Source organism: Neofelis nebulosa, chromosome 15 (assembly GCF_028018385.1).
Source record: "Neofelis nebulosa isolate mNeoNeb1 chromosome 15, mNeoNeb1.pri, whole genome shotgun sequence".
Taxonomy (NCBI): Eukaryota; Metazoa; Chordata; class Mammalia; order Carnivora; family Felidae; genus Neofelis; species Neofelis nebulosa.
The window spans coordinates 28,512,445-28,534,822 of record NC_080796.1 but is presented as its reverse complement, the minus strand read 5'-3'; the positions used below and the strand labels follow the sequence as shown (position 1 = coordinate 28,534,822).

The following is a 22,378-nucleotide window of genomic DNA, read 5'->3' as shown; positions in this document are numbered from 1 at the left end:
AATCTAATGAAAAAAATCTTTTACCTAAGGCTATCAATGAGCAATGATTATGAATACTACTCTAAAAGAGACCAAACGAATGAATTATTTCTGCAAGTGACCCTTATTACAGATTCAATACGGGAGAGTTAAAGATTTAAGTATTAATCCTCCTCAAAAGAAACATTTTACAAGTAACAATAAACGGTTTCAACAACTGGAAAACTGGTCAGGTGCCATGCAGAACTATTTCCAGTCTTCTGAGTCTGCAAATTTATTAATTTAAGCCTAAAACAGCTTTTCTATATGAAGAGTAAAACTTTTTTTTTTTTTTTTTCCTCTTTTGCTATTATCCAAAAAGAACATAGGTTATTTATTTACAGGGTATGTTATGAGCCTAAAAAAGTACTTTGTTATCACTTTACTTATTTATTAGTGTATTTACCTTTGCCAGTTCTCTGTGAGGACTGAGAAGCAAGCTGAACTTCCATATTACTGAGGTGCTGTTTTAATGTAGCAATTTCCTTTTGAGCATTTTTTAATAGTTCTTTTGTGTTATGATGAAGATTTGTCTCAGTATCCAGTTGTCTTTTTGTATCCAAAAGTTGAACCTAAGAAGAAAAGACACATTAACCCTACAAACACTATCTTTCAGGTAAGCAACTAGAGGTTCACTTTATCATTTTAAAACACTTTAAACTCTGGCCAAGATAGAGTAACAGAAATCAGATACATCCTCCCATCTGAAATAACTGAAAAAAAGAACCGTGATACCTGAGACAGGAAACAAAAGAAGCCCTGTAATTTTCCTAGCTTCCTGTGTGTTTAGGCTTTGACAGAGGGAAAGGGAAATAAGGCAGAAGCAAGCAGACTCCTTGAACTGAGAACACATTACTGAGAGTACAGGAAGACTAAATTAGTTCCTAATTCCTAAGATAGACTATCACAGAGAGCTGCACTGATAGAGTACCCAAGAGATTTGCAGAGGATCCCTGCTGAATATTCAACAAAATAGTCATCAGTACATACATGTGAAATTACCCCAGACAGGCTTAAGAATCATCCAAAGAGACTGAGTGAAGAGTGTCTGGTGTTCACAGAGAGTCAGGAATAATGCCAATTACCAGCAGCCAGAATGAAAAAACTCATAATTCACTGGACACTGGGACTAGTATACAGGAAAATCTTGTCTCAATAGTGGGGAATAATTAGTTACAGACTGAGCACTGCTTTGGACCTGCCTAAAAAATCATAAAAAGCAACACTCAAGAGAATCAAATTATTTTCAATTGCTGCATTCCAGAAAAAAACACGGGATTTATAGGAATATAAAAATATCCAGCACCCAATAGGATAAAACTCACAATATATAGCACCCAACCAAAAATTATTAGGCACACAAGGAGGCAAGGAAAACTAACAGCTTCTTCAAAACCATGCTTCAACAGGAAATGGCAGTGTACCTACATAGCAGCTTCATTTCCAGAAATAAACAATCTATAGAAATTCATAACACTAACAGACTCACATCTAGATTTCTAGTAAGTGTATGCCTTTGTTCCACCTCATTTTCCAACTTCTTCTTTAGATGAGATATCTCATGTTCCAGTTTTTCTATCTGGCCACTAAGCCTTTGTTTGGTTTCCGTTTCAGATCGCTCTAATATTCCCTAAGGTAAAAAAAGATTTTTTGGTTATGCTTAAGAAAGAAATTAAAAAAGTAATACAGAGAAAATGAAAGGCTATAGAGCATTACAACCCATTTCTACATGAAGAAATTAAAATCTAGAACATTTACCAAAAAAATCTTCTGACATTTTTCGTATTAAAATATCTACTTAATAAAGGAAAAGAGACATATTGCAATAGTCATTCAGACCTCCTGAAGTTTTAAAATAAAAAATAAAAACAAAAATTTAATCTTGTAAACAACTCAACTGCACAGGACTCTGTAAATATAGATTTGAGGGTGAAAACTGCTACATGCATGGTTTCAATCAGTTCTCTTTCAAGGTTTTATTTATATAATGCACGACAAAAGTGACAGAAAAATGTTCTAATTAAGAACCTGAGAGGATGCAATGTTAAAACTACTTATTTAACTAGAACATTTTTTTCTACAGGTTTTTTTTTTTTTTTTTGGTTACCTGAATTGTTTGCAGGTTAGTCAGCAGCAAGTTTTGCCCTCTTTGTTCGGCTAACAAAGACTCTCTTTGTTGAGAAAGGCGGACTTCGGACAATTTAAGCATCTCCTTTTCCTTTTTCAAGTTTTCTGCTCTTACCTTGAGGCAAATACAAGTAAAAGAAAAAATTTAAAAGATCCCTCATTGTTATTTCTTTTTTTTTTTTAATTTTTTTTTTTTAAACGTTTATTTATTTTTGAGACAGAGAGAGACAGAGCATGAACAGGGGAGGGTCAGAGAGAGAGAGACAGAATCTGAAACAGGCTCCAGGCTCTGAGCTGTCAGCACAGAGTCTGACGCGGGGCTTGAACCCACGGACCGTGAGATCATGACCCGAGCAGAAGTTGGCTGCTCAACCGACTGAGCCACTCAGGCACCCCCCTCATTGTTATTTCTTAATGCTAATTAGAGATGAGGACATTTCTTCATTACATAAGAATTTATAACTCTTAATTTTCAGGTGTTAAAATATGAAGCGAAAATTATGGGAATATCAATAGACCAAAGGAAAAAAATATTGCAATTACCACAAATACTTAATGATTTCTCTGCTCTTAACAAATCAGACTTTGAAACAGCCAACAAAAAAACCTAAAACATCAGAGTAAAACAAAATTGCAAAATTTTGCTACATTCATACTTATATATTATTAAATTATGCAAGTTTTAGAACCAAAGCTTGGTTTCTAAGTATCTGGTTTGAGAATGATGACGGATTTATTTCCATTTTTTCTGCCTCATGAAGAGTACACTCTGAGTCTCAGGAGATTTGGAAGGGTGCTCTGAAAACAAATATCCTCAAAGTATTCACAACTACACCATAAATCATAAATGAGCAATCATAAAACTTACTCTCCCAGTTTGAAAAAGTGATGCTGTCCATTCCCCACAAATGAGTGGAAACATATAAAAATGAAGGGATGTAGCCAACAGAATTAGAAAACCTAGGTATAAGTCCCAACCAACCCATCTCTCATGACTATCTCAAACAGGAAATCATTTAAGTTTTGAATCTGTTTCTCAACCAGTAAAATGGGGGACAAGTGTACCTAGCTCACAATGATCAGAAAGTTGTGAGACAACTTTACAGAACAGTAAAACATTAAATAGAAATTCATCATCAAGAATCCAGTATAGTTGAAAGTACTGCCAATTTCTAGTAGATATTTGTATTCATGTTGAAATTCAGAAATATAATTTATAAGATTTTTATATTTTTATGACAAATGAGCAAGAATGAATGAAATATTCATTTGTCTGTTACAGAAACAGTGATTTACAAATTTAGTATGAAATGGAAGACCTGTAAAGAAATCTTAGTCCAGAAAAGCAAATTTCTTTCCCCATTTAGTTTTGATAGAAACAATCACTAAACTGATGCACAACTAGGTATTTAGAAACTATGCTAATAAGGATTTGAAATCAGGGAGCCGGGATGTCAGTCAGTTGGGCGTGTGACTCTTGGTTTCAGCTTGAGTCATAATCTCAGTTTGTGGGTTCGAGCCCCATACAGGGCTCTATGCTGGCAGCATGGTGCCTGCTCGGGATTCTCTTTCTCCCTCTCTCTGCCCCTCCCCTGAGCGCACATGCACTCTCTTTCTAACAAATAAGTAGACTTGAAATCCATAAACCTCTCAAACACCTGTATCATATCAACCAGTGGAATCAAAGTAATAACTAAAAAACACATGCGAAATGCAATTTACAATGCAAATCAGATGAGGGAAATTGGTCTCACTTCTGCAACAGCCAGCTTTTCATTTGCTCCTCTCAAATCTTGCGTCATTGTATTGATAATCTGTTCCTGCTTTTGAGTTGTTGCAGTAAGTTTCTGATTTCTCTCATGTAGGGATGTTATTTCTCGACGATATCCTTCAACATTATCTTGTAACATTTCATAACTTATGTGAGAGAAAAGAATTCCATTAGCAACTGAAATACTGAATCCTAGCTTATTCCTTGAAGAACTTTACAACAGACTAATTTCACACGATTAACAATATGAAAAAAAGTACCTTGTGTAATAATGTAAAACCTTCAACTCCAAATTTAACAGTTAAATTCAAATTCTAAGTAAACTTTAAGTTCTCATTTCATGCTGAATTAACTTTTTAAACTAGATTTTGATTCTTTTTAAGCTAAGAATTTTGATCACATTCAAAATAGCACCAATATAATGTTGATACATGAAACACCCACCATGATACAGAACGCAATTTATTTATGCATGGTTAGAGTTTTGCAGATCCTTTTTTCCTCTATAATTCTTTCTATTATGTGCTTGAAAGCCTACAAATGGCTGGCTACAGTTATCAACATAGGGGAAAAAAGGTGCTTATATCTGGGGTATCAAACTGTTGGGACTGTATAGAGGAAACAACCTGCCATATGCTTACAAAAACCTAGTTTTATCATGCAGTATACAGAAATACATTTCATTCTAACTTACTAAACTAACAAGTATTTGATAAACCTACTAAAACTATAAAATGAGGTTTACTATTACTTTTATAAATGACCAAGAAAGTGAATTTTCTCAAAATTAACTGTCTAGTGCTTGCTTCTCTTCTACCTAGAAAAGGCTGAATGAAATTTGCTCACATTTTTCTCATCCTCTTATGCATTTATGAAATAATTTCGTCCTATAGAAACAGTAGATTGTTCAATCTCAGGAAGGAAAACCAGCAACATTCTTCACATCAATTTCAACTTATTAAAAAACTACCTGGCCGGGGCGCCTGGGTGGCGCAGTCGGTTAAGCGTCCGACTTCAGCCAGGTCACGATCTCGCGGCCCGTGAGTTCGAGCCCCGCGTCAGGCTCTGGGCCGATGGCTCGGAGCCTGGAGCCTGTTTCCGATTCTGTGTCTCCCTCTCTCTCTGCCCCTCCCCCGTTCATGCTCTGTCTCTCTCTGTCCCAAAAATAAATAAAAAAACGTTGAAAAAAAAAAAAAAAAAAAAAAAAAACTGCCTGGCCTACTTAGGAAATGCCCAAGAGAATCATTAATCAATATTCAAAAATGAACCCCCACAGCCCTGGATTATAGTCCACAAATGAGTAAACTTTTGCAAACTAATCCTTGAACTGGATTCAACTGAATATTGAAGTTCAGACTATTTTTACTAAGACTATTAACTTATGAATAAAAGAAAACTTACCGTTTAGAAGCAAAATCTAGTTGTGTAGATATTTTGGTGTTTTGTGATCGCAAATCTGTAATTTGATCCTGAAGTTTCTCAAGCTGCTCATTTTGTATTTTTTCATTATCTGCCTTTTCTTTCTTGTAATTCTCAAAAATTTCCTGCAACTAAATATTGATGAAATTATTAAAAGATGACCACCTGTGTTCTCAAAGAATCTAACCAAGATAAAAGTGTCATGGTGTGTTCTTACCTGTTTAAGAGCAGCCTTTGCTTCTATAGCCTCTGCTGACTCAATTATAGGTACCGGAGCAGGAGTGGAAGCAGTCTGTGATGTACTTGAACGTTTCGGAGTTGATGCAAGAGAAATATCATCTAAACTTGAAGCTTCAGAAATGTAAAAGTAATAATGTAACATCTCTTTGTACATATGGCATTGCCAAAATAAACAAGCTCGACTTATTTAAACGAAACAGTAAGATTACAGAGATTATGAAAGAAGGAATCTAATGAACAATCTACCATGATCACTTTCAGTTTCTGGTTACAGACAATATTTGCAAATGAAATGGTGAAACAAGACATAACTAAAAGGTCATGGAGATGTAATGTATAGTATGGGAATATGGTCAGTGACAGTGAGTTAACTCTGTATGGTGACAGAAGGTAACTAGACTTATAGAATGTGGGAGTCATTTCATGTTGTATGCAAATGTCAAATCGTTATGAGGTACACCTGAAATTAACAGTATATTGTATGTCAACTATACTTAAAAATAGACAAATATAGTAATTCACGGATTCTAAGATGCACACTTGTCAACAATGGTCAGAATTTCTTCTTTCTTAGTCATACCTAAAATGATTATATGTTTTAGGATTGGTGATGTCATGATTGATCAATCACATATAGTAGATAAATTTGAAGCTACCATCAGTAAACACTGCTTATGTTGCAAAATCTATTCTATAATATACATTTAAAAAATATTTCCCAAAATTACTTGGAATTTTTTAGGATAATATGTAAAAACCTACCTTGTAAAGGAATGGCAACTCCTGTTGTTTGTGACAACAAAATACGGTACATATCACGCTGACGAACTATAGAATCAACAAGCTGCATTTGATGTTGTCGTGACTCCCGGAGTTGTTCTAATTCAGTGAGGGCATTCTCAAGTTTTAGCTGCAGCTCAGTGATTCTGTAGGAAAAGAAATCAGTCTATTTCACATGACTGAGATTGAGTTATAATATCTACTATAAATTCTACTGTATTTCAATAAACTATAAATTAATAAACATTTTACCATCTATCATTAAGCATAATGTTTTGTCTCTCTTATCTTTTCCTTCTTCTGCTGGTATTTTAAGAACCACTTTAAAAACCTCCACCATACAGGACTCAGGTACTCACCAATGTCACCTGAAAAATCTGTTTGCAAAAATCAAACCAACTCCACCCAGTCCAAATCTCAGTCTTGTTAGCCACTGCTCTTTCTCTGGCACCAAACACATTTTTGGAAAAAATTCGTTACTCTGCTTGAGTAATTCCTACATTACCTTCTCCATGAAGCCTGGTCTGTTTCCTTAAACCTAGGCTAGGTCCTCCACCTCTACACTCTCAAAGACAGACTTCTAGCCATTACAGAACTGAACACACGGGACTAAAATTATCCTACTTATTTATATACCTTATTCTATCTTACCATCAATCTCATCCACAAATTGAGATCCCTAAGAGTAAAAAAAAATTTTTTTTGTATTGTTGCTCAATTCTTTTTTCCGTTAAGTCATCATATTCCCAGTTTACAACACTATTAGGGACACGTAAGAACTTTTTAATAAATATTTTTGCTAAACAAACTGAGGTAATCAGTTGCTTACTTGGATGAAGTTGTTTCTTGTTCCTCTCTTTCTCTGGTTTCCCCAAGTTCCCTAAGGGCCACTAAGAGACGTTGATTTTGCTGTTGAAGTTCTTCAATATTTCTATAAGATACTAGATGCTGTGATATTACTTCAGATGAACTACTTATATCAGCGGAGCTCACTTCCTCATCACGAATTACATGATTACCCCTTGCTTCCTCAAGTTCCATCAAAAGCACTCTAATCTAAAAACAAAATTTTAATATATTATCAAATAGCATTGACTTTGATTCTGGAAATGTTTAGAATAAAAATTTTCAAATGAAAATATTACTTTATGAAAGCCATCAATATTAAATTATCTTAATATCAAGATTGTTTTAGATATTAAAACTTAAATTTTAATGGGAAAAACTATTTTTCATTTCTATAAAAGTGTCAATGAAAGCTGTTGTTTTTTTTTAAATCACCAATTCACAATTCTAGAAGGATGGTCCCATTTTTGTAAAACAGTGGCCAAATAAAACACAAAGAAATATATACCTGTGTGTGTGTATGCTTGCACTTGCATGCTTATGTATATATTGTATGGTGCGGAAGGACAGCATGAAAAATAGATTTTAATTCCATTCATATGAGGTTTTCATGTATGTGTGTAAACCTACACATAAAATTGAGGATAAAATATATGAACAAGATAGATCTACATTCTTGACTTACTCAGTTGGAAAAAAAAAGTCCCAGAGTAATGCATATAGCATGGTTTTATTTCAATAAAAACAAGAGGTGGGGGGGTGGGGGGGGAACGCACCTGGGTGGCTCACTTAAGCATCCAACTTCTGATTCTGACTCAGACTCAGGTCCTAGTCTCACAGTTCACTGAGTTCAAGCCCCGCACTGACAATGCGGAGCCTGCTTGGGATTCTCTCTCTCCCTCTCTCTCTACCCCTCCCATGCTCATACATGTGCTCTCTCAAAATAAATAAAAATAACCAAAAAACAAAAAACAAGGAATGCTTATACATGTTCATGAATGTTCACATGTGTCTGCATATATATGAAAAAAGACATGAAAAAATGTTAGCACTGGTTATATTCTGGGACTTGAGTAGGAGGCAGAAACTTTTATTTATCCTTGAATTATATCATTTATTACAATCGGTACTTGCAATTTGAAAATTTATCAAGTACTTAAAATATAAATGGGAAGGGTGATGAAAAAACAAAAAAACAATGACTAGCCTATAATTCTGTTAGAGTAGTATCCCTAACTGATGAGAACTTCAGATGCAGTAGTTCTATCTTAGATACCTGCAGATTCGATCACTACTGGGCAGTCTATACAGAAAAAAAAAGAGAAAAGAAACAAAAAATTCTAACCTGTTGTGAAAGATCTTTTATTTGTATTTCCATTCTTTGATTGTCTCTTTCAAGCACAGATGAATGTTTGTTAGCTTTATCAGTGTCCTCCTGCAATCGTTGAATCTCCTTTAAAACATAAATTCTAATGAAAATTCTGTATTCCCTTCTAAGATCTATACCAATAAAGTAGTTATATGAACAATAAAAATACACAGTGCTCAACTACTTCTGTATAAAATAGTAGTTTCTAAAGAGTTACTTCTCTACAAATATGAACACATACACTTCTTAATATCTCAAGTACTGCTTATCATTATGCTAATGCAAACAATGGAGAATTTGCCACTCCGAATTAACTGTAAATTACAATTATACAACCACATGAAATTAATAGTGTATATCAAATAACATCACACAAATACTCTCAAAAGCTGTGTTACTGAGATGAAAACAAAGAACTGTATTTTAATGCTAATCATTAATACGTTGCTTATCTGCAAATACATATCAAAAGTAAAAAATGTTGGGTAAGGGATGCAGAAGACTTGTATAAAAAAGGCATCAGGAATTAATTCTAAAGAAGCAATAGCCAATGTTTCAAGGCTGTTAAAAAAAATAGCATAAGCAGTGCCTTGCTAAGTTTCGCATCACAATATCACTAGGGATTTAGGGGCATACTTTTAAGGAGCCTGAAAAAAGCACAAAATTTGTTGAAATCTTATACTTTATCTCAAATCCATACAAATTTTGCCTCTTGATGAGTTTTTTTTACATAATAATGTTTTAAATACTATCCAAGTGAAAGATGGCTCATATTTATCCTGTGGTTTCAAGTACCTGAATGCACTGCCCTAAAGGTATGCATAAACCATTTTCTGTAGAAACAAGTATGTAACAAAATGAAGAAGGCAAATACTCATGAGAGATGGCAATGATACAAATTTGTCACAGTCATTGACATGCTGAGTTTAAAATGGGATTAACTACGATGCCAAGGAAGAAGCAATTTGGTTATAAAACTCTTAAGTATCTAACAAATGAACATCACAGAATCTAGACTGGAGGACACATGATATTGGTTATGGACAAACGATTCTACTATAAAGAAAATACAGAAATTATCTATAAATTCTTTACTAGTTTTAAAAAAGTATGTAAAGGATTTTTATTGTTATACCTGCACATTAGTGAAAAACAAATAGGTTTTTTCCACAATGACCATCTGCCCCTCTACTTCACTATCCTCTTCAGACAATAAGCTCCAGGCAAAACACTCTCAACAGTAAGAAACTCAAGATGATGTAATTATATCCAAGGGACTTCTTTTCGAACAATGGGGTTGGGGGTGTGTGTGTGTGCAGATTTTAAATGCCAATATTCTGTCAAGGCAAGACTGACAGATGTCATATAACCCAGGAGAAAGAGACTATTAAATATAATATACCCTGATTTAAACTGACAAGTAAACTGTAATAGCAACAGCAACAAAATTTTAAGTTTGAATTAAGGACCCTATTTATTTATACTAATCTCCAGGAAAAAAAAAAAAGAAAGAAACTGATCAGTTTAGAACAGCAGATACAAATGGATTTAACTGAATTTTCTCAATAAAATTTGTTTAATAAACTTTGACTACTTCTCAGTAATATTAATAGTTGTACCCTAAAAGCAAAATTATCAGAAAGTTTTTTAATCATTATCTAATAAAAAGGAACCTTAAAAGGGAAGATATTTGTGAATTTCCTTGGTACTTCCAATTGGCAAAGAACAGTTAACAAAATAATGTACATAAATATTTGCCAAATTATGAAATGTTATAAAAAAGGAGTTCTTCTCTATGGTCAAACAATGTTACCATTTCTAGATAGAATATCAGAACCTGATTGACAAGGAATGACTGTGACAAATTTAAAAGAGTTCTATTACAAAGAGACTGTTATTTTAATTTGAAGAGAAGCCCAGCGAGATTTGGCTATTCATCATCCACTAGAGAATCCTACAGAAAACATCTCTAATGTCTTAAAAAATATAAAAGGCTCCCATAATTTTAGCAGAGTAAGAATAGAACATTTCATTATTACAGGTGTTTAATGAAGTAGAATTACCCTATTGCTGAAAAAGCACGATTAGCCTTTCCCAACTCAAACACTTTAATTCTAGGAAAGAATTACCTAGTAAATCATGTGTCATCTAGATTTTTCCCACAGCTAAAATTTAAGAATGGAACCAACCTTCATAGCTTGTTCAAGCTTAACAGATAAACTTGCCACAGCTTTCTGAGCACGTTCATACTCCTCACGCTGGCGTTTCAAAATTGGTGCTTTAGCTTCAACTTCTTTCACTATTTCATCTAGATATTTATTAATTCTTTTATTCTCTAGTTTCTCCAAAAGCAACTGATCCTGAGTTTCCACATAAGCATTATACAGCTGAAAGGAGAAGAGGGATTGTTTCAAATCTGAGCATAACAACAAAAGTATATACCTGTAACTGATACAGCCTCATAATAAACATGTGTTAGCACTTACATAAGACATTAATGTTTATTTACTATGTTGTAAGAACCAGAAACCAAGAAAGCTTTTCTTGGAATGTTCCAAGAAATCATCAGATGATTTTAAGAATAATTTTTCTCAGCATTAAATTTCAGCAAATTTCCTTTTGCTGAAGGAAAACAGTAAGATTTAAATACCATTCGTACCTCAGTTAATTTCATGCCAGGCTTCACTATCTTAGCTACAGCTGCTGCAGTAGGAGACATGGCTGCAAGTTCTTCTTCAGATAATATGGCTCCTGTGCCAAGACATAGGAATCTAGTGTATTTCTGTAATATTTCAAACTAAAGCCACTAACAGTTTTTTCAAGACAAGTAAAATGTGACACCTATGAAGCATTACATACAAATTCCTATGTGGATTTTACAATGGGGTATCAAATTGTCAGGTAACATAATCCAATTCTAAAAATCATGCAGTTAAGTATAGTTAAAGATATTCTGGAAGTTGACACATAAATTATGTGTGATCAAATGATAATTATACTTGACAATATAGTAAAGATACAGATAGATATTAATTTTAAAGTAAAAAATTCTAATTCTATAAATTAATGGAGTTTCCTTTATCACAACATGATAAAGAAATACTATTAGCGGAAATTAGTAAGAACTATGTAGGAAGTTCTAGTACTTCATTCAAACCATTATTAAGTACCTATTAATCCATACCTTTACGTTTTGTGGCAGAAAGCAGGTCATTTGCATTCTCTAATTCCTTCTCCAACTTTCCTATTTTCTCAAGCATTTCTTTTTCCATTTGATCTTTAGATTCCTCCACTTCTAGAAGATGATCTTGAATTGCTTTATTAGCTAAAAACATTTTTAAAGACAATATCCAAACATACAATTAAAATCTTGGAAGTTTATAAAACGTAACAGAATAGTCATTATTTTTCCCTTCAGTAGACAACATTAAATTGTAGACAGGCTATGGTTTATGGTTGACAGTCACCCTCTGAAAGTTCTTGCTCTACATTCCTTAAATGTCCTAGCCTGGTGAATCTACTTCTCCTTTGGATGTCTCCAACCTAAGGGGAAAATAAGGGAATTCAGATTGTAAAGAAGTGGCTCTATGTATCTCTTTGATTTTATTCTGATCTTTAGAACACAGAAAATGACTGGAAAAAGATCATACAAAAATGAAGAATATAAGAAAATCAAAGACCCTAAAAGACACAATTTACAAACTGAAATGTTAGGCTTATTTATGGAGTAAGAGAATACCCAAACTACTCATCAAGTAAGTGTCTCATAAATGGAAGAAAAATTTCCTTTAGAAATCAGACCATATATAGGATTATAAGATGAAAAAAACAGAAAACTAGTAGCTAACTCTATTTTCAAAATAGAAAATATCTGCTGAAAATAGAATTCAAAGTTTCTTACTCCAAGAATCTTTCTTCTATACCAAATTTTGTCTCTAATAAGATTGCCTTCCAAATCCAACAACCTACACAAATGTGAAGAAAAAAAACACCTTTTATCTAAAACCAAAAATAATCCCCATAATTTAAATCTTACCTTCTCCAGCTTCTTTCAAAAGTTTGTGCAGTTCATCTACTGCTCGGGTCAGTTCATTGCTCTTTGCCTCGGAGTCATCAGCAGCACTCTAAAATTTAATCTTACAAAGTTATTTGACATCCAAAAATGCAACAGTAGGACACTAAAATGTGAGGCTGGGCATTTACCTTGTATAGATTAGAGAGTTTTATGTGAGCATTTAATTCATTGTGGAATTTCTCTTCCATACTGGCCTGCTGTTCCTTGGCCTGCAAAAAAGACCCAATTACAGCAGTCTCATCTGAACTGAATTTAGAATGCTTATCAAAGACTAAGATAAAAAATACAATTTACAAAGAGATAAAAATTAACATCAATTTTCATGATAAAGGTGAATTACCTTAAAAACAAAAATATGTTTTTATCTTAAAGTGTAATACATAAATACTAAAATTAACCATACTCATTTTCAAACAATATATTGGATATTGGATAAACTACGTGATTGCCTTTTCTGGGTCTAGCTATTTTAACCTAGCTACATCATATCAGTATCCTGGCCATTTTATGGTGCCAGAAATAGTTCACAACATGAAATCATTTTAAAAATAATAGCCTCATAAATGCTTTTTTTTAAAAAATTTTTTTAATGTTTTTTTATTTTATCTTTGAGACAGAGAGAGACAGAGCATGAGTTGGGGAGGGTTAGAGAGAGAGGGAGACACAGAATCCGAAGCAGGCTCCAGGCTCTGAGCTGTCAGCACAGAGCCTGACGCGGGGCTCGAACTCACAGACGGTGAGATCGTGACCTGGGCCGAAGTCAGAAGCTCAACCGACTGAGCCACCCAGGCGCCCCGCCTCATAAATGCTTTGATGATTTTATAAAAGAGAAATTTTAAAGTGGTCTTCTATACCTCTTTTAGTTTGGTCAACAGCTCTTCTACATGTTTTTGAAGATTCTCATTTGACATCTTCAAGCCATTCATCTGTTCTTCCATTCTGGAAACCTAGGAACAAGAGAGTTGGGTAGAGGGAAGATGTTGTATTAGCTGAAATTAATTTTCAATTACATAACATAAACGTATGTTTCGATAAACATAAAGTTTAGCTGCCAAGTGAAAGCAAAATAATCCCCAAACCCAAAAAAGGATTTCATATAAAATATGTATATGTAAGAGAATGAAAAATAACAGCTCACAGAACAATACACTTGGATTTAGTTGACAAAATTTATCACCACTTCTTAAACAAGTCTTAAAGATATATAAAAAAATAGTAGAGTATCAAAATTCATCAAAGAAGATCTTAAAATATTTAATTATATGCAACTGGTTCATTTCCTAGGCCAAATGTTTATGTCCTCCACATTTCTAACATTATAATACATTTCACTTGGTATACCCATGGAATATTTTTGTAATAACCTGGCACATAAATGTAAGTTTTAACCAAAATGAAAAAAAAGTTTTAGTAACTTACCTCTTCTTTTTTGTTTTCAAGATTACATTTAAGCTCTAGAATCTCATTTCCTTTTTCTCTGCCAAGAGCCAGAAGTTCATCAGTTTTAGTTTTCAACTCTGTATTCAGCCATGTATTCTGATTATGTAATAACTCCTTTTCTTGCTCCAAACGTTTTTCTCGATACTAAAAATATCCAAGAAAATCATGTTTACAATTAAAGACAATATAGGGCTAATAAAAGATTTTGTCTGTAGCTAAAGAACACAAGCAGAATCTTATTTTAACAGAAATAAGTATTTGCATGCATTCTTAACAGAAAATAGGTAATCAGGTAAGATAATCATATCAAGAACTATAAGAAACAAACATCACATAAACACTTCAATTAAAACGGCCATAATATTTAATTAATTCCCTGATATTAAACAAAAACAAAAACACAGATTTTAATCACTTTATAGATAACCTGCCCATATTTAAAATTTAATTTAGGGAGTTTTAAGCAAACATTGTATTTTGTGCATTAGAAATTATTTGTTACTTGCTTTAACAGAAACATCAGAAGCTTGAAGTTCATCCAGTTTTAACTGAAGATCACCCTTTGTGGCATTGCTTTCTTTAAGTTTTTCATTTAGACGTTTAAAATCCTCTAGAAAGGTCAGAAGAGAATTTGAAAATAATGACTAATTAATGTTCAGAGAAACCAAACATCAAAGATACATCTCTAGAAATACAAGCAATTAATACAAAGTAGTTCTCGACTTCTTTATTTTGTTTCTGTCATACTTTTATATGTTTTATATATATATATATTTTATATATATATGTATTTTATATATACATGTTATAAATTTAATTTAAACATGCAGATGATAAACCAAATTTGTGCACCCAAGCCAACATATAACTTACACTGGTTATTTTAAATGCAGTATCTTAAGCTAAATATGCAAATTAGCATTAATTTTCCTGATATATACTTACAGATCTATTAAAATTTCATAAATAGCCATTTAAGTTAAGAAGCAGTGATAACAAAAACCTACTCAACAGAGCCAGAACATGTACATGCTTAGTTTTCTATATACTCCTTACAGCAAAGTTTTATTAAATTTTTTTTTTAATGTTTATTTTTGAGAGAGAGTGAGCATAAGTAGGGGAGGGGAAGAGAGGGGGACAGAGGATCCAAAGCAGGCTCTGCAGTGACAGCAGTAAGCCCTATGTGGGGCTCAAAGTCACAAACTGTGAGGTAAGGACCTGAGCCATAGTTGGATGCTCAACTGACTGAGCCAACCAGGTTCCCCTACATGAAAGTTTTTATTAAAAAAAATTCCGGGGCACCTGCGTGGCTCAGTTGGTTAAAGTGTCCAACTCTTGATTTTGGATCAGGCCATAATCTCATGGTTCCTGGGTTCAAGTCCTGCATCAGGCTCTACACTGATGATTGAGATTCTCTCTTCTTCTCTGCCACTCCCCTGCTTGTGTGTATACCCTCTCTCTCTCAAAATAAAAAAAAAATGTTTCAATTTTATCTACCTATTAGTTGATCAACTTCATCAACAAATACTCTGAAGTAACTTTTCTGAGACTGGAAAAGTATAGTTACCTAACTGAATAGTACTGTATAGCAACATAAATAATTGAAAATTCTTCCATTAATAAAACTTCAAAAATTTTTAAAAAGTAACCAAAGGGAATTTGATACATTAAACTGCTTAAGAGTCATGTTTACCTTAAAACATCAACTGTTTCACATACTATCTACTATCTATCTTACGTACGTGTGTTACTTAGCTTATGTTCCTGCCTCGGAACTCCTTCAGTCTGTAGTTTTAAATATAAGCTCTCCTTTCAGGTTCTTCTACATATTGAATGTTTATGGACAGTTTATTCCAGCAAGTGTGTCTGTATAAAATGAAGGAGTTTAGCCTCTACAACTAAACACTTAAACTGCTTCCAATCTGATGTTATAAATAACGCTGTAGTGTTAGCATGTAAATCTTGGTTCAAATTACAACTTCTTAGAGATGTTTTTCATTTATGCATACTTATCTAGACACTGTTTTAAAACCTTGGTAATGATCTAAAGACAAACGAGTGGCAGACACAATAGGATATTACATTGAATTATATTCTGCGCTATGACAAAGAAACACCAGCAACAGAAATGGACTGAGGATTAATTCCTAGCACTGTAAGAAGAGACAGGAAAGAGTGAAGTTAGAGCCTAAAGTATTTTCTCATACCTGTTAAATATTCAAGTTCTTGAGATAGTCTCTCATTGGTTCTAACTAAGTCTCTTTTCTCAGCTTCTAATTCTTCTTTTGTCCTTGTAAACTGGCTCTATCATGTAAAGGAGAAGCATAATACATTTAAATTAAAAAATAAAGTTGATTAATCATTATAGGAACTTGAACACAGAACTTTAACATTAGCTGTGGTTTAAGAATGGTTGGTTTTTCCTTATAACTTAATGCATTTAAAAGTTTAAAAATTACCCATAATCTCAACACTTCTATTTATATTTTGCAGTTTTAAAAATTATTTTTCATAGCTTATGAAAAAATTTCCCCTATCATTATTTATCACTTGGAAATGTCCTAGTTACTTAAACATGACTTTGTAGACAGGACATTTTATTTCTAATTTTTTGCTGCCATAAAATACAATTATGATGACTGTCACTGTATTTATACCTTGGTTCAAATTATTTTTTTAAGAAAGAGCCCTAGAAATGGAATGTCTTAAAACCTTTAATATATTTTGTCAACTGTTTTACAGCAAGATAATGGCAATTAACATGCTTTGATTCATAAGCACCAATCTCAAGCCACTCATGCCAGAACTGAAGATTAAAAAAAAAAAAAAAAAAAAAAAAATCAATGTTCACAGGAGGAGGTAAAAAATAATTACCTGATTGTTTTATCTGCATTTTTCCTTAAAAAAATTTTTTTATTTTTTTTGCATTTTTCTGATTACAAGTAAAGCAGAACAACCTTTCACATTGCCATAGACCATTTGTGCAGCTTCCTGTTTTTTTTTTTTTTAATTCCTTTGCCCATTTCCCCCTTGAATGATTTTTAAGGATGAAAGCAGTCATGTATTAAGGATCCAAACAGTCATATTTTAAATGAAAAATACTTAATAGCTTCCTTGTGTTTTAGTTCTATGCAGAAAATTTTAAATTTCTATTGGATTAAGTCTAGCACTCTTTCCCATTGTAAGTACCTTTAATATACCAAGTACATTTTAATTTCAAATCAAACACAAGTTTTAAAAAAGCAATAGCAAGAGGCTGACATTCCATCTAGTTTCTCACGGACTATGACCACTTTATTAAACCAATGGGTGACCAATCCTCATGATCATATTCTACCTGTTATTCTTCTTACTACTCTAAAATGATTATTATATGGATTCACCCATATCCCCAACCAGATCACAATAGTTGAAATACTGCCTGAGCAATAGTAAACATTAGAGAATTTCTAGGTAGGTTAAGTAGGTGGACAGATAAATCTGTGAATGTCTATCCTACCTACAGTTCTATGGCACTTTATTTACAACGTGAATTTCTGGAAAAAAATCACAACCTTAAGAACTACAGAGTTAAAAGCAAGTTCCCTTTTATATTAAGCACTAATACATTCTGATGAGTAAAAAAAAATGCTCAATCAATAAAACACATAAAGGACCAATTAAGGAATATATATTTATGCATTTTTGTTTAGTGATAGAACACGCTTCATTTTCCCATTAAGTAATGAGTAAACACAACCAGAATAGAATACTTCCTCAAGTATCATGTTTATAGTTAGCTTTATTCACAAAAATAACTTTTACCTGAATGGCAATATTGCGATCCTGAGCAACTTCAAGTTCTTTATTTTTCTCAGTTAGTGCCTTCAGTTGATTGTCTGAATAAAAGGAATTTTATGAACTTAAAAACTGCAATAACGGTTTTCATCCAATTGCCACCCATATGTATTTCAAAATGAAGAAACTGAGACTCAAAAAGACCGAGTTGTACATTCCAAATTCATGAATATTCCAAGTTTACTTGTAGACCAAATTTTTAATTGTGCTATCCTGTCTCCAAAATCACATTTTTGATCATTCTAACCAACATTTACAGGAAAACGCATATGTAGTTCTCACGTTTATCATTTTTCCAGGACATCTCTGAGTCAATCATAAAGAGTAAATTATATTTACAAATAAGAAAATTGAGTAAAAAAAGACAAAACCAAGAAAGTAAATAACAACATTTAAAGTATAGAAAATGTATACAGAGCAAATAACAATAATGGATAATTTTAATTCAGCTTGTTTATCACTTTAAAAAGAGCCATTACCATGGAGGGAAAAAGTTATGCTTGATACTGAATTATCAAACCCACAATCTCCACTCATAATGGTCTATCTTCCCTTGTACAGTCTCTCCCTTAAATGCACACAGTAACTAGGAAAAATATACTTCCTGAAACTTTCCTCCATTAAAATACATCTATATTATTTACGTGCTAGCAATTTAATGACTAAATACATTATCACTATTTCCGATCTTAAGTTCTATTTAAACAGTTGGCTTATTATACAGAAAAATCTTGTTAAATTAGTGTAACTTTTCTATTTTGTACTTGTATCATTTGCTGCTTTCCAAAAGCACAGATTTAGAATGACAAACTAAAAAAACACAAACATAACTGTATACTCCTAGAAGGCATACTAGATGCTTATTATACAGAAAAATCTTGTTAAATTAGTCTAAATTTTCTATTTCACACTTGTATCATTTGCTGCCTTCCAAAAGCGCAGATTTAGAATGACAAACTAAAAAAGCACAAATATAATTGTATACTCCTAGAAGCCATACTAGATGCCTTGTGTAAATAGACTCATACACCTGAAAATATAAAATAACCAAACTTATGCAAAACTGTGCTAACTTCACACAGGAAGGACTGCATGTGTACTGTCCAGCACAGTATCAAGTACATAGAAGACAAATGATAGGTTACCCTCATCTTTTCCAGATCTCATAAAAGGAGCAATAATCCAGTAATTTTCCTGAAATTCTTAAGTACCACAGCTCTACAGACCTAGTTATCATGCCAAAACAGAACTAAATACAGATGGATGAACCAGATGTAGCTACTCGAGAAATTACTTACACCTTCATTACACGTGTATATATATCATCGTACATATATGTCATATTTTTTAAAAAAATTAAGTGCTTCAAAATGAGCTGAAAAAAACTATGACCTAAATACTCGATGGCCACAGACCTGGTTAAATAAAAAGGTTGAAGTGTTAACCATTCTCTTGATTATTAGCTTCTGTGTTCCCAATCAAATTAAAAACCCAGCTATCCCTAATAATACCATGTCCCTACTCTAGAAAGCTCTTGCCTGACATTTGCTTTCTTCTATCATAAGCAAAACATATAATACACATCATTTTCGTAAGAAATGCCACGACCTTTAACTAAGATCTTGTGTACCTTCTAGAACTTAATGATAGAAGGAAACTAATTAAAAAGGAAATTACTCAGCTTTCACAAGAAATGGGACTTAAAGAGGAAATATCCTGGGATTCATACACATTTGTAAAAATTGTGACAGTTAAAATTATAATAATAGAACTAATAGGCTTTAATCTTCAACATGCAAATAATAAAGTCACTCTCCTTAATCACACTTTCCGTTGCATAATGCTTTATGACCTTTTAAAATGCTTTCAAACATCTCTCATTTGATCTGTACAGTTGTGTAAGCAGACGGACAGGTGGTTCTAGCCATTTTATATGTTATGATTTACATGTGGCAAAAGAACTTTTTAACAGCAGAATTGGAACTCAGATCTCCTGACCATTAAGCCCTATGACAATCAGTATTTTCATAAATAGTAATGTTTCCAGGGCACACAAAAAGGTATCTAAAAATCTCCATTCTCCAAGAATAAAATAAGGACACAATTAGATACTTACTGAGCTTCTCGAGCTCAAGCCTCAAGCTTTGGCACTCTCGGGTTTCATTCACAAGCCTCTCCTGACTGTGGGACAGCCTCTTCTCTATCTCAAAGTATTGTTGTTCTTCAGAAGAGCAGAGAAAAAAAAAATCAAACACACATGTGCACATACTGTCAATACTGCTACTTATTTTTAATAACATTGATTTTAATAGTTAAGACACAGTATTTGAATCTCACTCCAAATAAGAGAATTTAAGTAAAGGTACACAGAGCACTGAAAGGACTTTAACATTTCCTTATATACTTATCTATACATGTATATATGAACATATACACGTATATGAAAGAAAACAAGAACTAAAGAGAGTTTTACAAATTACTTCTCTGTCTATTCACAAGACTGAAATTCTTCAAGGTAGGCAAAATCTCTTATCTTAGTATTTTCCCCACACATTACTTTTTAGCATAAAGCTGACACACGTACAAAAAACCTTATTAAATGGAGAAACAATACTTAATTAAAAACTGCTTTGTTTTAAAAGGTTGTGTAAACAGACTCATACACCTGAAAGTATAAAATAACCAAACTTATGCAAAACTGTGCTAACTTCACACAGGAAGGACTGCATGTATATTGTTCAGCACAGTATCAAGTACATAGAAGACAAATGATAGTTATGTGTAAATTAATGAAAAGAATGCTGTATACAACCTTCAGTGTTGGGATTCAGGGAATTATTAAAAAAATTTTTTTTAACGTTTATTCATTTTTTGGGAGAGAGAAGAGAGAGACAGAGAGACAGAGACAGCATGAGCGGGGGAGGGGCAGAGAGAGAAGGAGACACAGAATCCGAAGCAGGCTCCAGGCTCCGAGCTGACAGCACAGAGCCCTGTACGGGGCTCGAACTGATAAACCGTGAGATCACCACCTGAGCCTAAGACGCTTAACCGACTGCGCCACCCAGGCGCCCCAGGGAATTACTTTTTAACACCAATTCTGCTTGATAATTACATTTTTTTGAAGTGATAATGTATTCAGAATTTTCAATCAATTTAGCAAAAACAGCACCATAACCTCCCCTCCCCCCCCAAACCAAGAAACTTACAGAGTCTCTATATCTAACCATAATTACGGTGGTCTTAATCTCTCTTCAAGGATGTTCAAGTCACTGTCGCCGGTAACTTTACTTGAGGGTCTGCTAGAGGTATCTATAAACAGGTCTTGACATACTTCCTATTAAACTCCAGCTTTTACAGAGAAATCCAAGGTATCAAACTTACTTAACCTATTTACGATCGCTGCGTTTCCAGCGCTGTTATGCACCTACTCATTTTTGTGAATATCTACATCGTTACTGGATCCGCTCGAAGGGCTAAAAAACAGAACTAGGTGCACGAAGTGGTCAGTTCGACAAAGGCCTTTGAAGGCAGGTGACCGGAAAACTGAGCGGCAATCGCTAGCATTTTACGCGCAACGTAAAGACACGGTACTCTAAGCTTAGAGGGAGAGGGGTCGCGCGGACTCTGGCTAGTCCGGGGTAAAGAAACCCAGATCTTCACAATTTGTGTGCCGACCAACGTTAAGTGTCCCTATGTGAGACTACTCTAACTACAAAGAAAACGGAGCTAAATGTAAATTCAGTTTAAAACAAAAGGGCTCCTTCCTTTCAAACTGTGAGGGAAGCAGGTAAGAGAAGGCCTACAGGAGGGCGAGGCAGCACAGGGAAGCGATGCCATCAGCGAAGTCGTACGCAGAAAGCGAGCTTGCAAGGGGAGAAGACCAGCCATGGCTACGGAGTCGGGCCCAGAACCACGGGCGGGAAGAGCGTCGCCACTTACCACTCTCCACCTTAAATTTCTCATGCCGCCCCTTCAGGCCATCGATCTCGGATTGCTGGTCGGCAAGGAACTTTTCAAGTTTGTTCTGGACGGACTTAGGCAGCTTGTTCAGTTCCGTGCGCTCCAGGACTTGCTGCAGCACCGCCGCCATGTCGATGTGGCCGGGGGCCGCGGGGCCAGCGGCCGGCGGAGCAGAACCGGAGAAGAAAGGCGAAGACCAAGAGGACCCAGAAGCCTGGGCGCCCGCCTCGACCACCTCGCTCCGGGGCTCGCGCGCGCCTGCCCGCCGGAGACTCCCGCGGCGGGACCCTGGGAAATCGAGTCCTGCGTTAGGCGCCGCCGAACGCGCCACAGCGCCCGCGCCCGAAGTGCGCGCGCAGCCGCCGGAAGGTGGGCACCCTGGGTATCCGAGTTCAGAGGCGGCCTCTGACCCGGCCGGGCACTCCGATTTCCGGCTCCCCAGTCCACGCGCTTCAAGCCCCACAGACCTGTGGGAAATGTAGTGTTTTTTGGTTTT

General features: G+C 34.4%; 1 protein-coding gene across 2 annotated transcripts in view; it reads right to left on the bottom strand.

The window, feature by feature from the left end:
* TPR (translocated promoter region, nuclear basket protein) overlaps positions 1 to 22,148 on the bottom strand; it is a 63,931-nt gene extending 41,783 nt beyond the window's left edge. Inside the window, exons 1-21 of one of the 2 annotated variants that reach the window (XM_058701314.1) lie at positions 21,862 to 22,148; positions 20,039 to 20,143; positions 17,890 to 17,963; positions 16,293 to 16,389; positions 14,592 to 14,695; positions 14,065 to 14,229; positions 13,500 to 13,592; positions 12,774 to 12,854; positions 12,607 to 12,694; positions 11,755 to 11,895; positions 11,230 to 11,321; positions 10,760 to 10,957; positions 8,547 to 8,654; positions 7,185 to 7,411; positions 6,338 to 6,501; positions 5,553 to 5,686; positions 5,318 to 5,466; positions 3,900 to 4,062; positions 2,126 to 2,260; positions 1,508 to 1,648; positions 425 to 590 (exon numbers count right to left, since the gene is read on the bottom strand). In XM_058701314.1, coding sequence (XP_058557297.1) covers positions 425 to 590; positions 1,508 to 1,648; positions 2,126 to 2,260; positions 3,900 to 4,062; positions 5,318 to 5,466; positions 5,553 to 5,686; positions 6,338 to 6,501; positions 7,185 to 7,411; positions 8,547 to 8,654; positions 10,760 to 10,957; positions 11,230 to 11,321; positions 11,755 to 11,895; positions 12,607 to 12,694; positions 12,774 to 12,854; positions 13,500 to 13,592; positions 14,065 to 14,229; positions 14,592 to 14,695; positions 16,293 to 16,389; positions 17,890 to 17,963; positions 20,039 to 20,143; positions 21,862 to 22,012 — 2,776 coding nt within the window. In that variant the 5' untranslated portion in view covers positions 22,013 to 22,148. The remainder of the gene's footprint in view (positions 1 to 424; positions 591 to 1,507; positions 1,649 to 2,125; positions 2,261 to 3,899; positions 4,063 to 5,317; positions 5,467 to 5,552; positions 5,687 to 6,337; positions 6,502 to 7,184; positions 7,412 to 8,546; positions 8,655 to 10,759; positions 10,958 to 11,229; positions 11,322 to 11,754; positions 11,896 to 12,606; positions 12,695 to 12,773; positions 12,855 to 13,499; positions 13,593 to 14,064; positions 14,230 to 14,591; positions 14,696 to 16,292; positions 16,390 to 17,889; positions 17,964 to 20,038; positions 20,144 to 21,861) is intronic. The other variant, XM_058701315.1, reaches the window with a different exon arrangement.
* Positions 22,149 to 22,378: the final 230 nt, after the last annotated feature.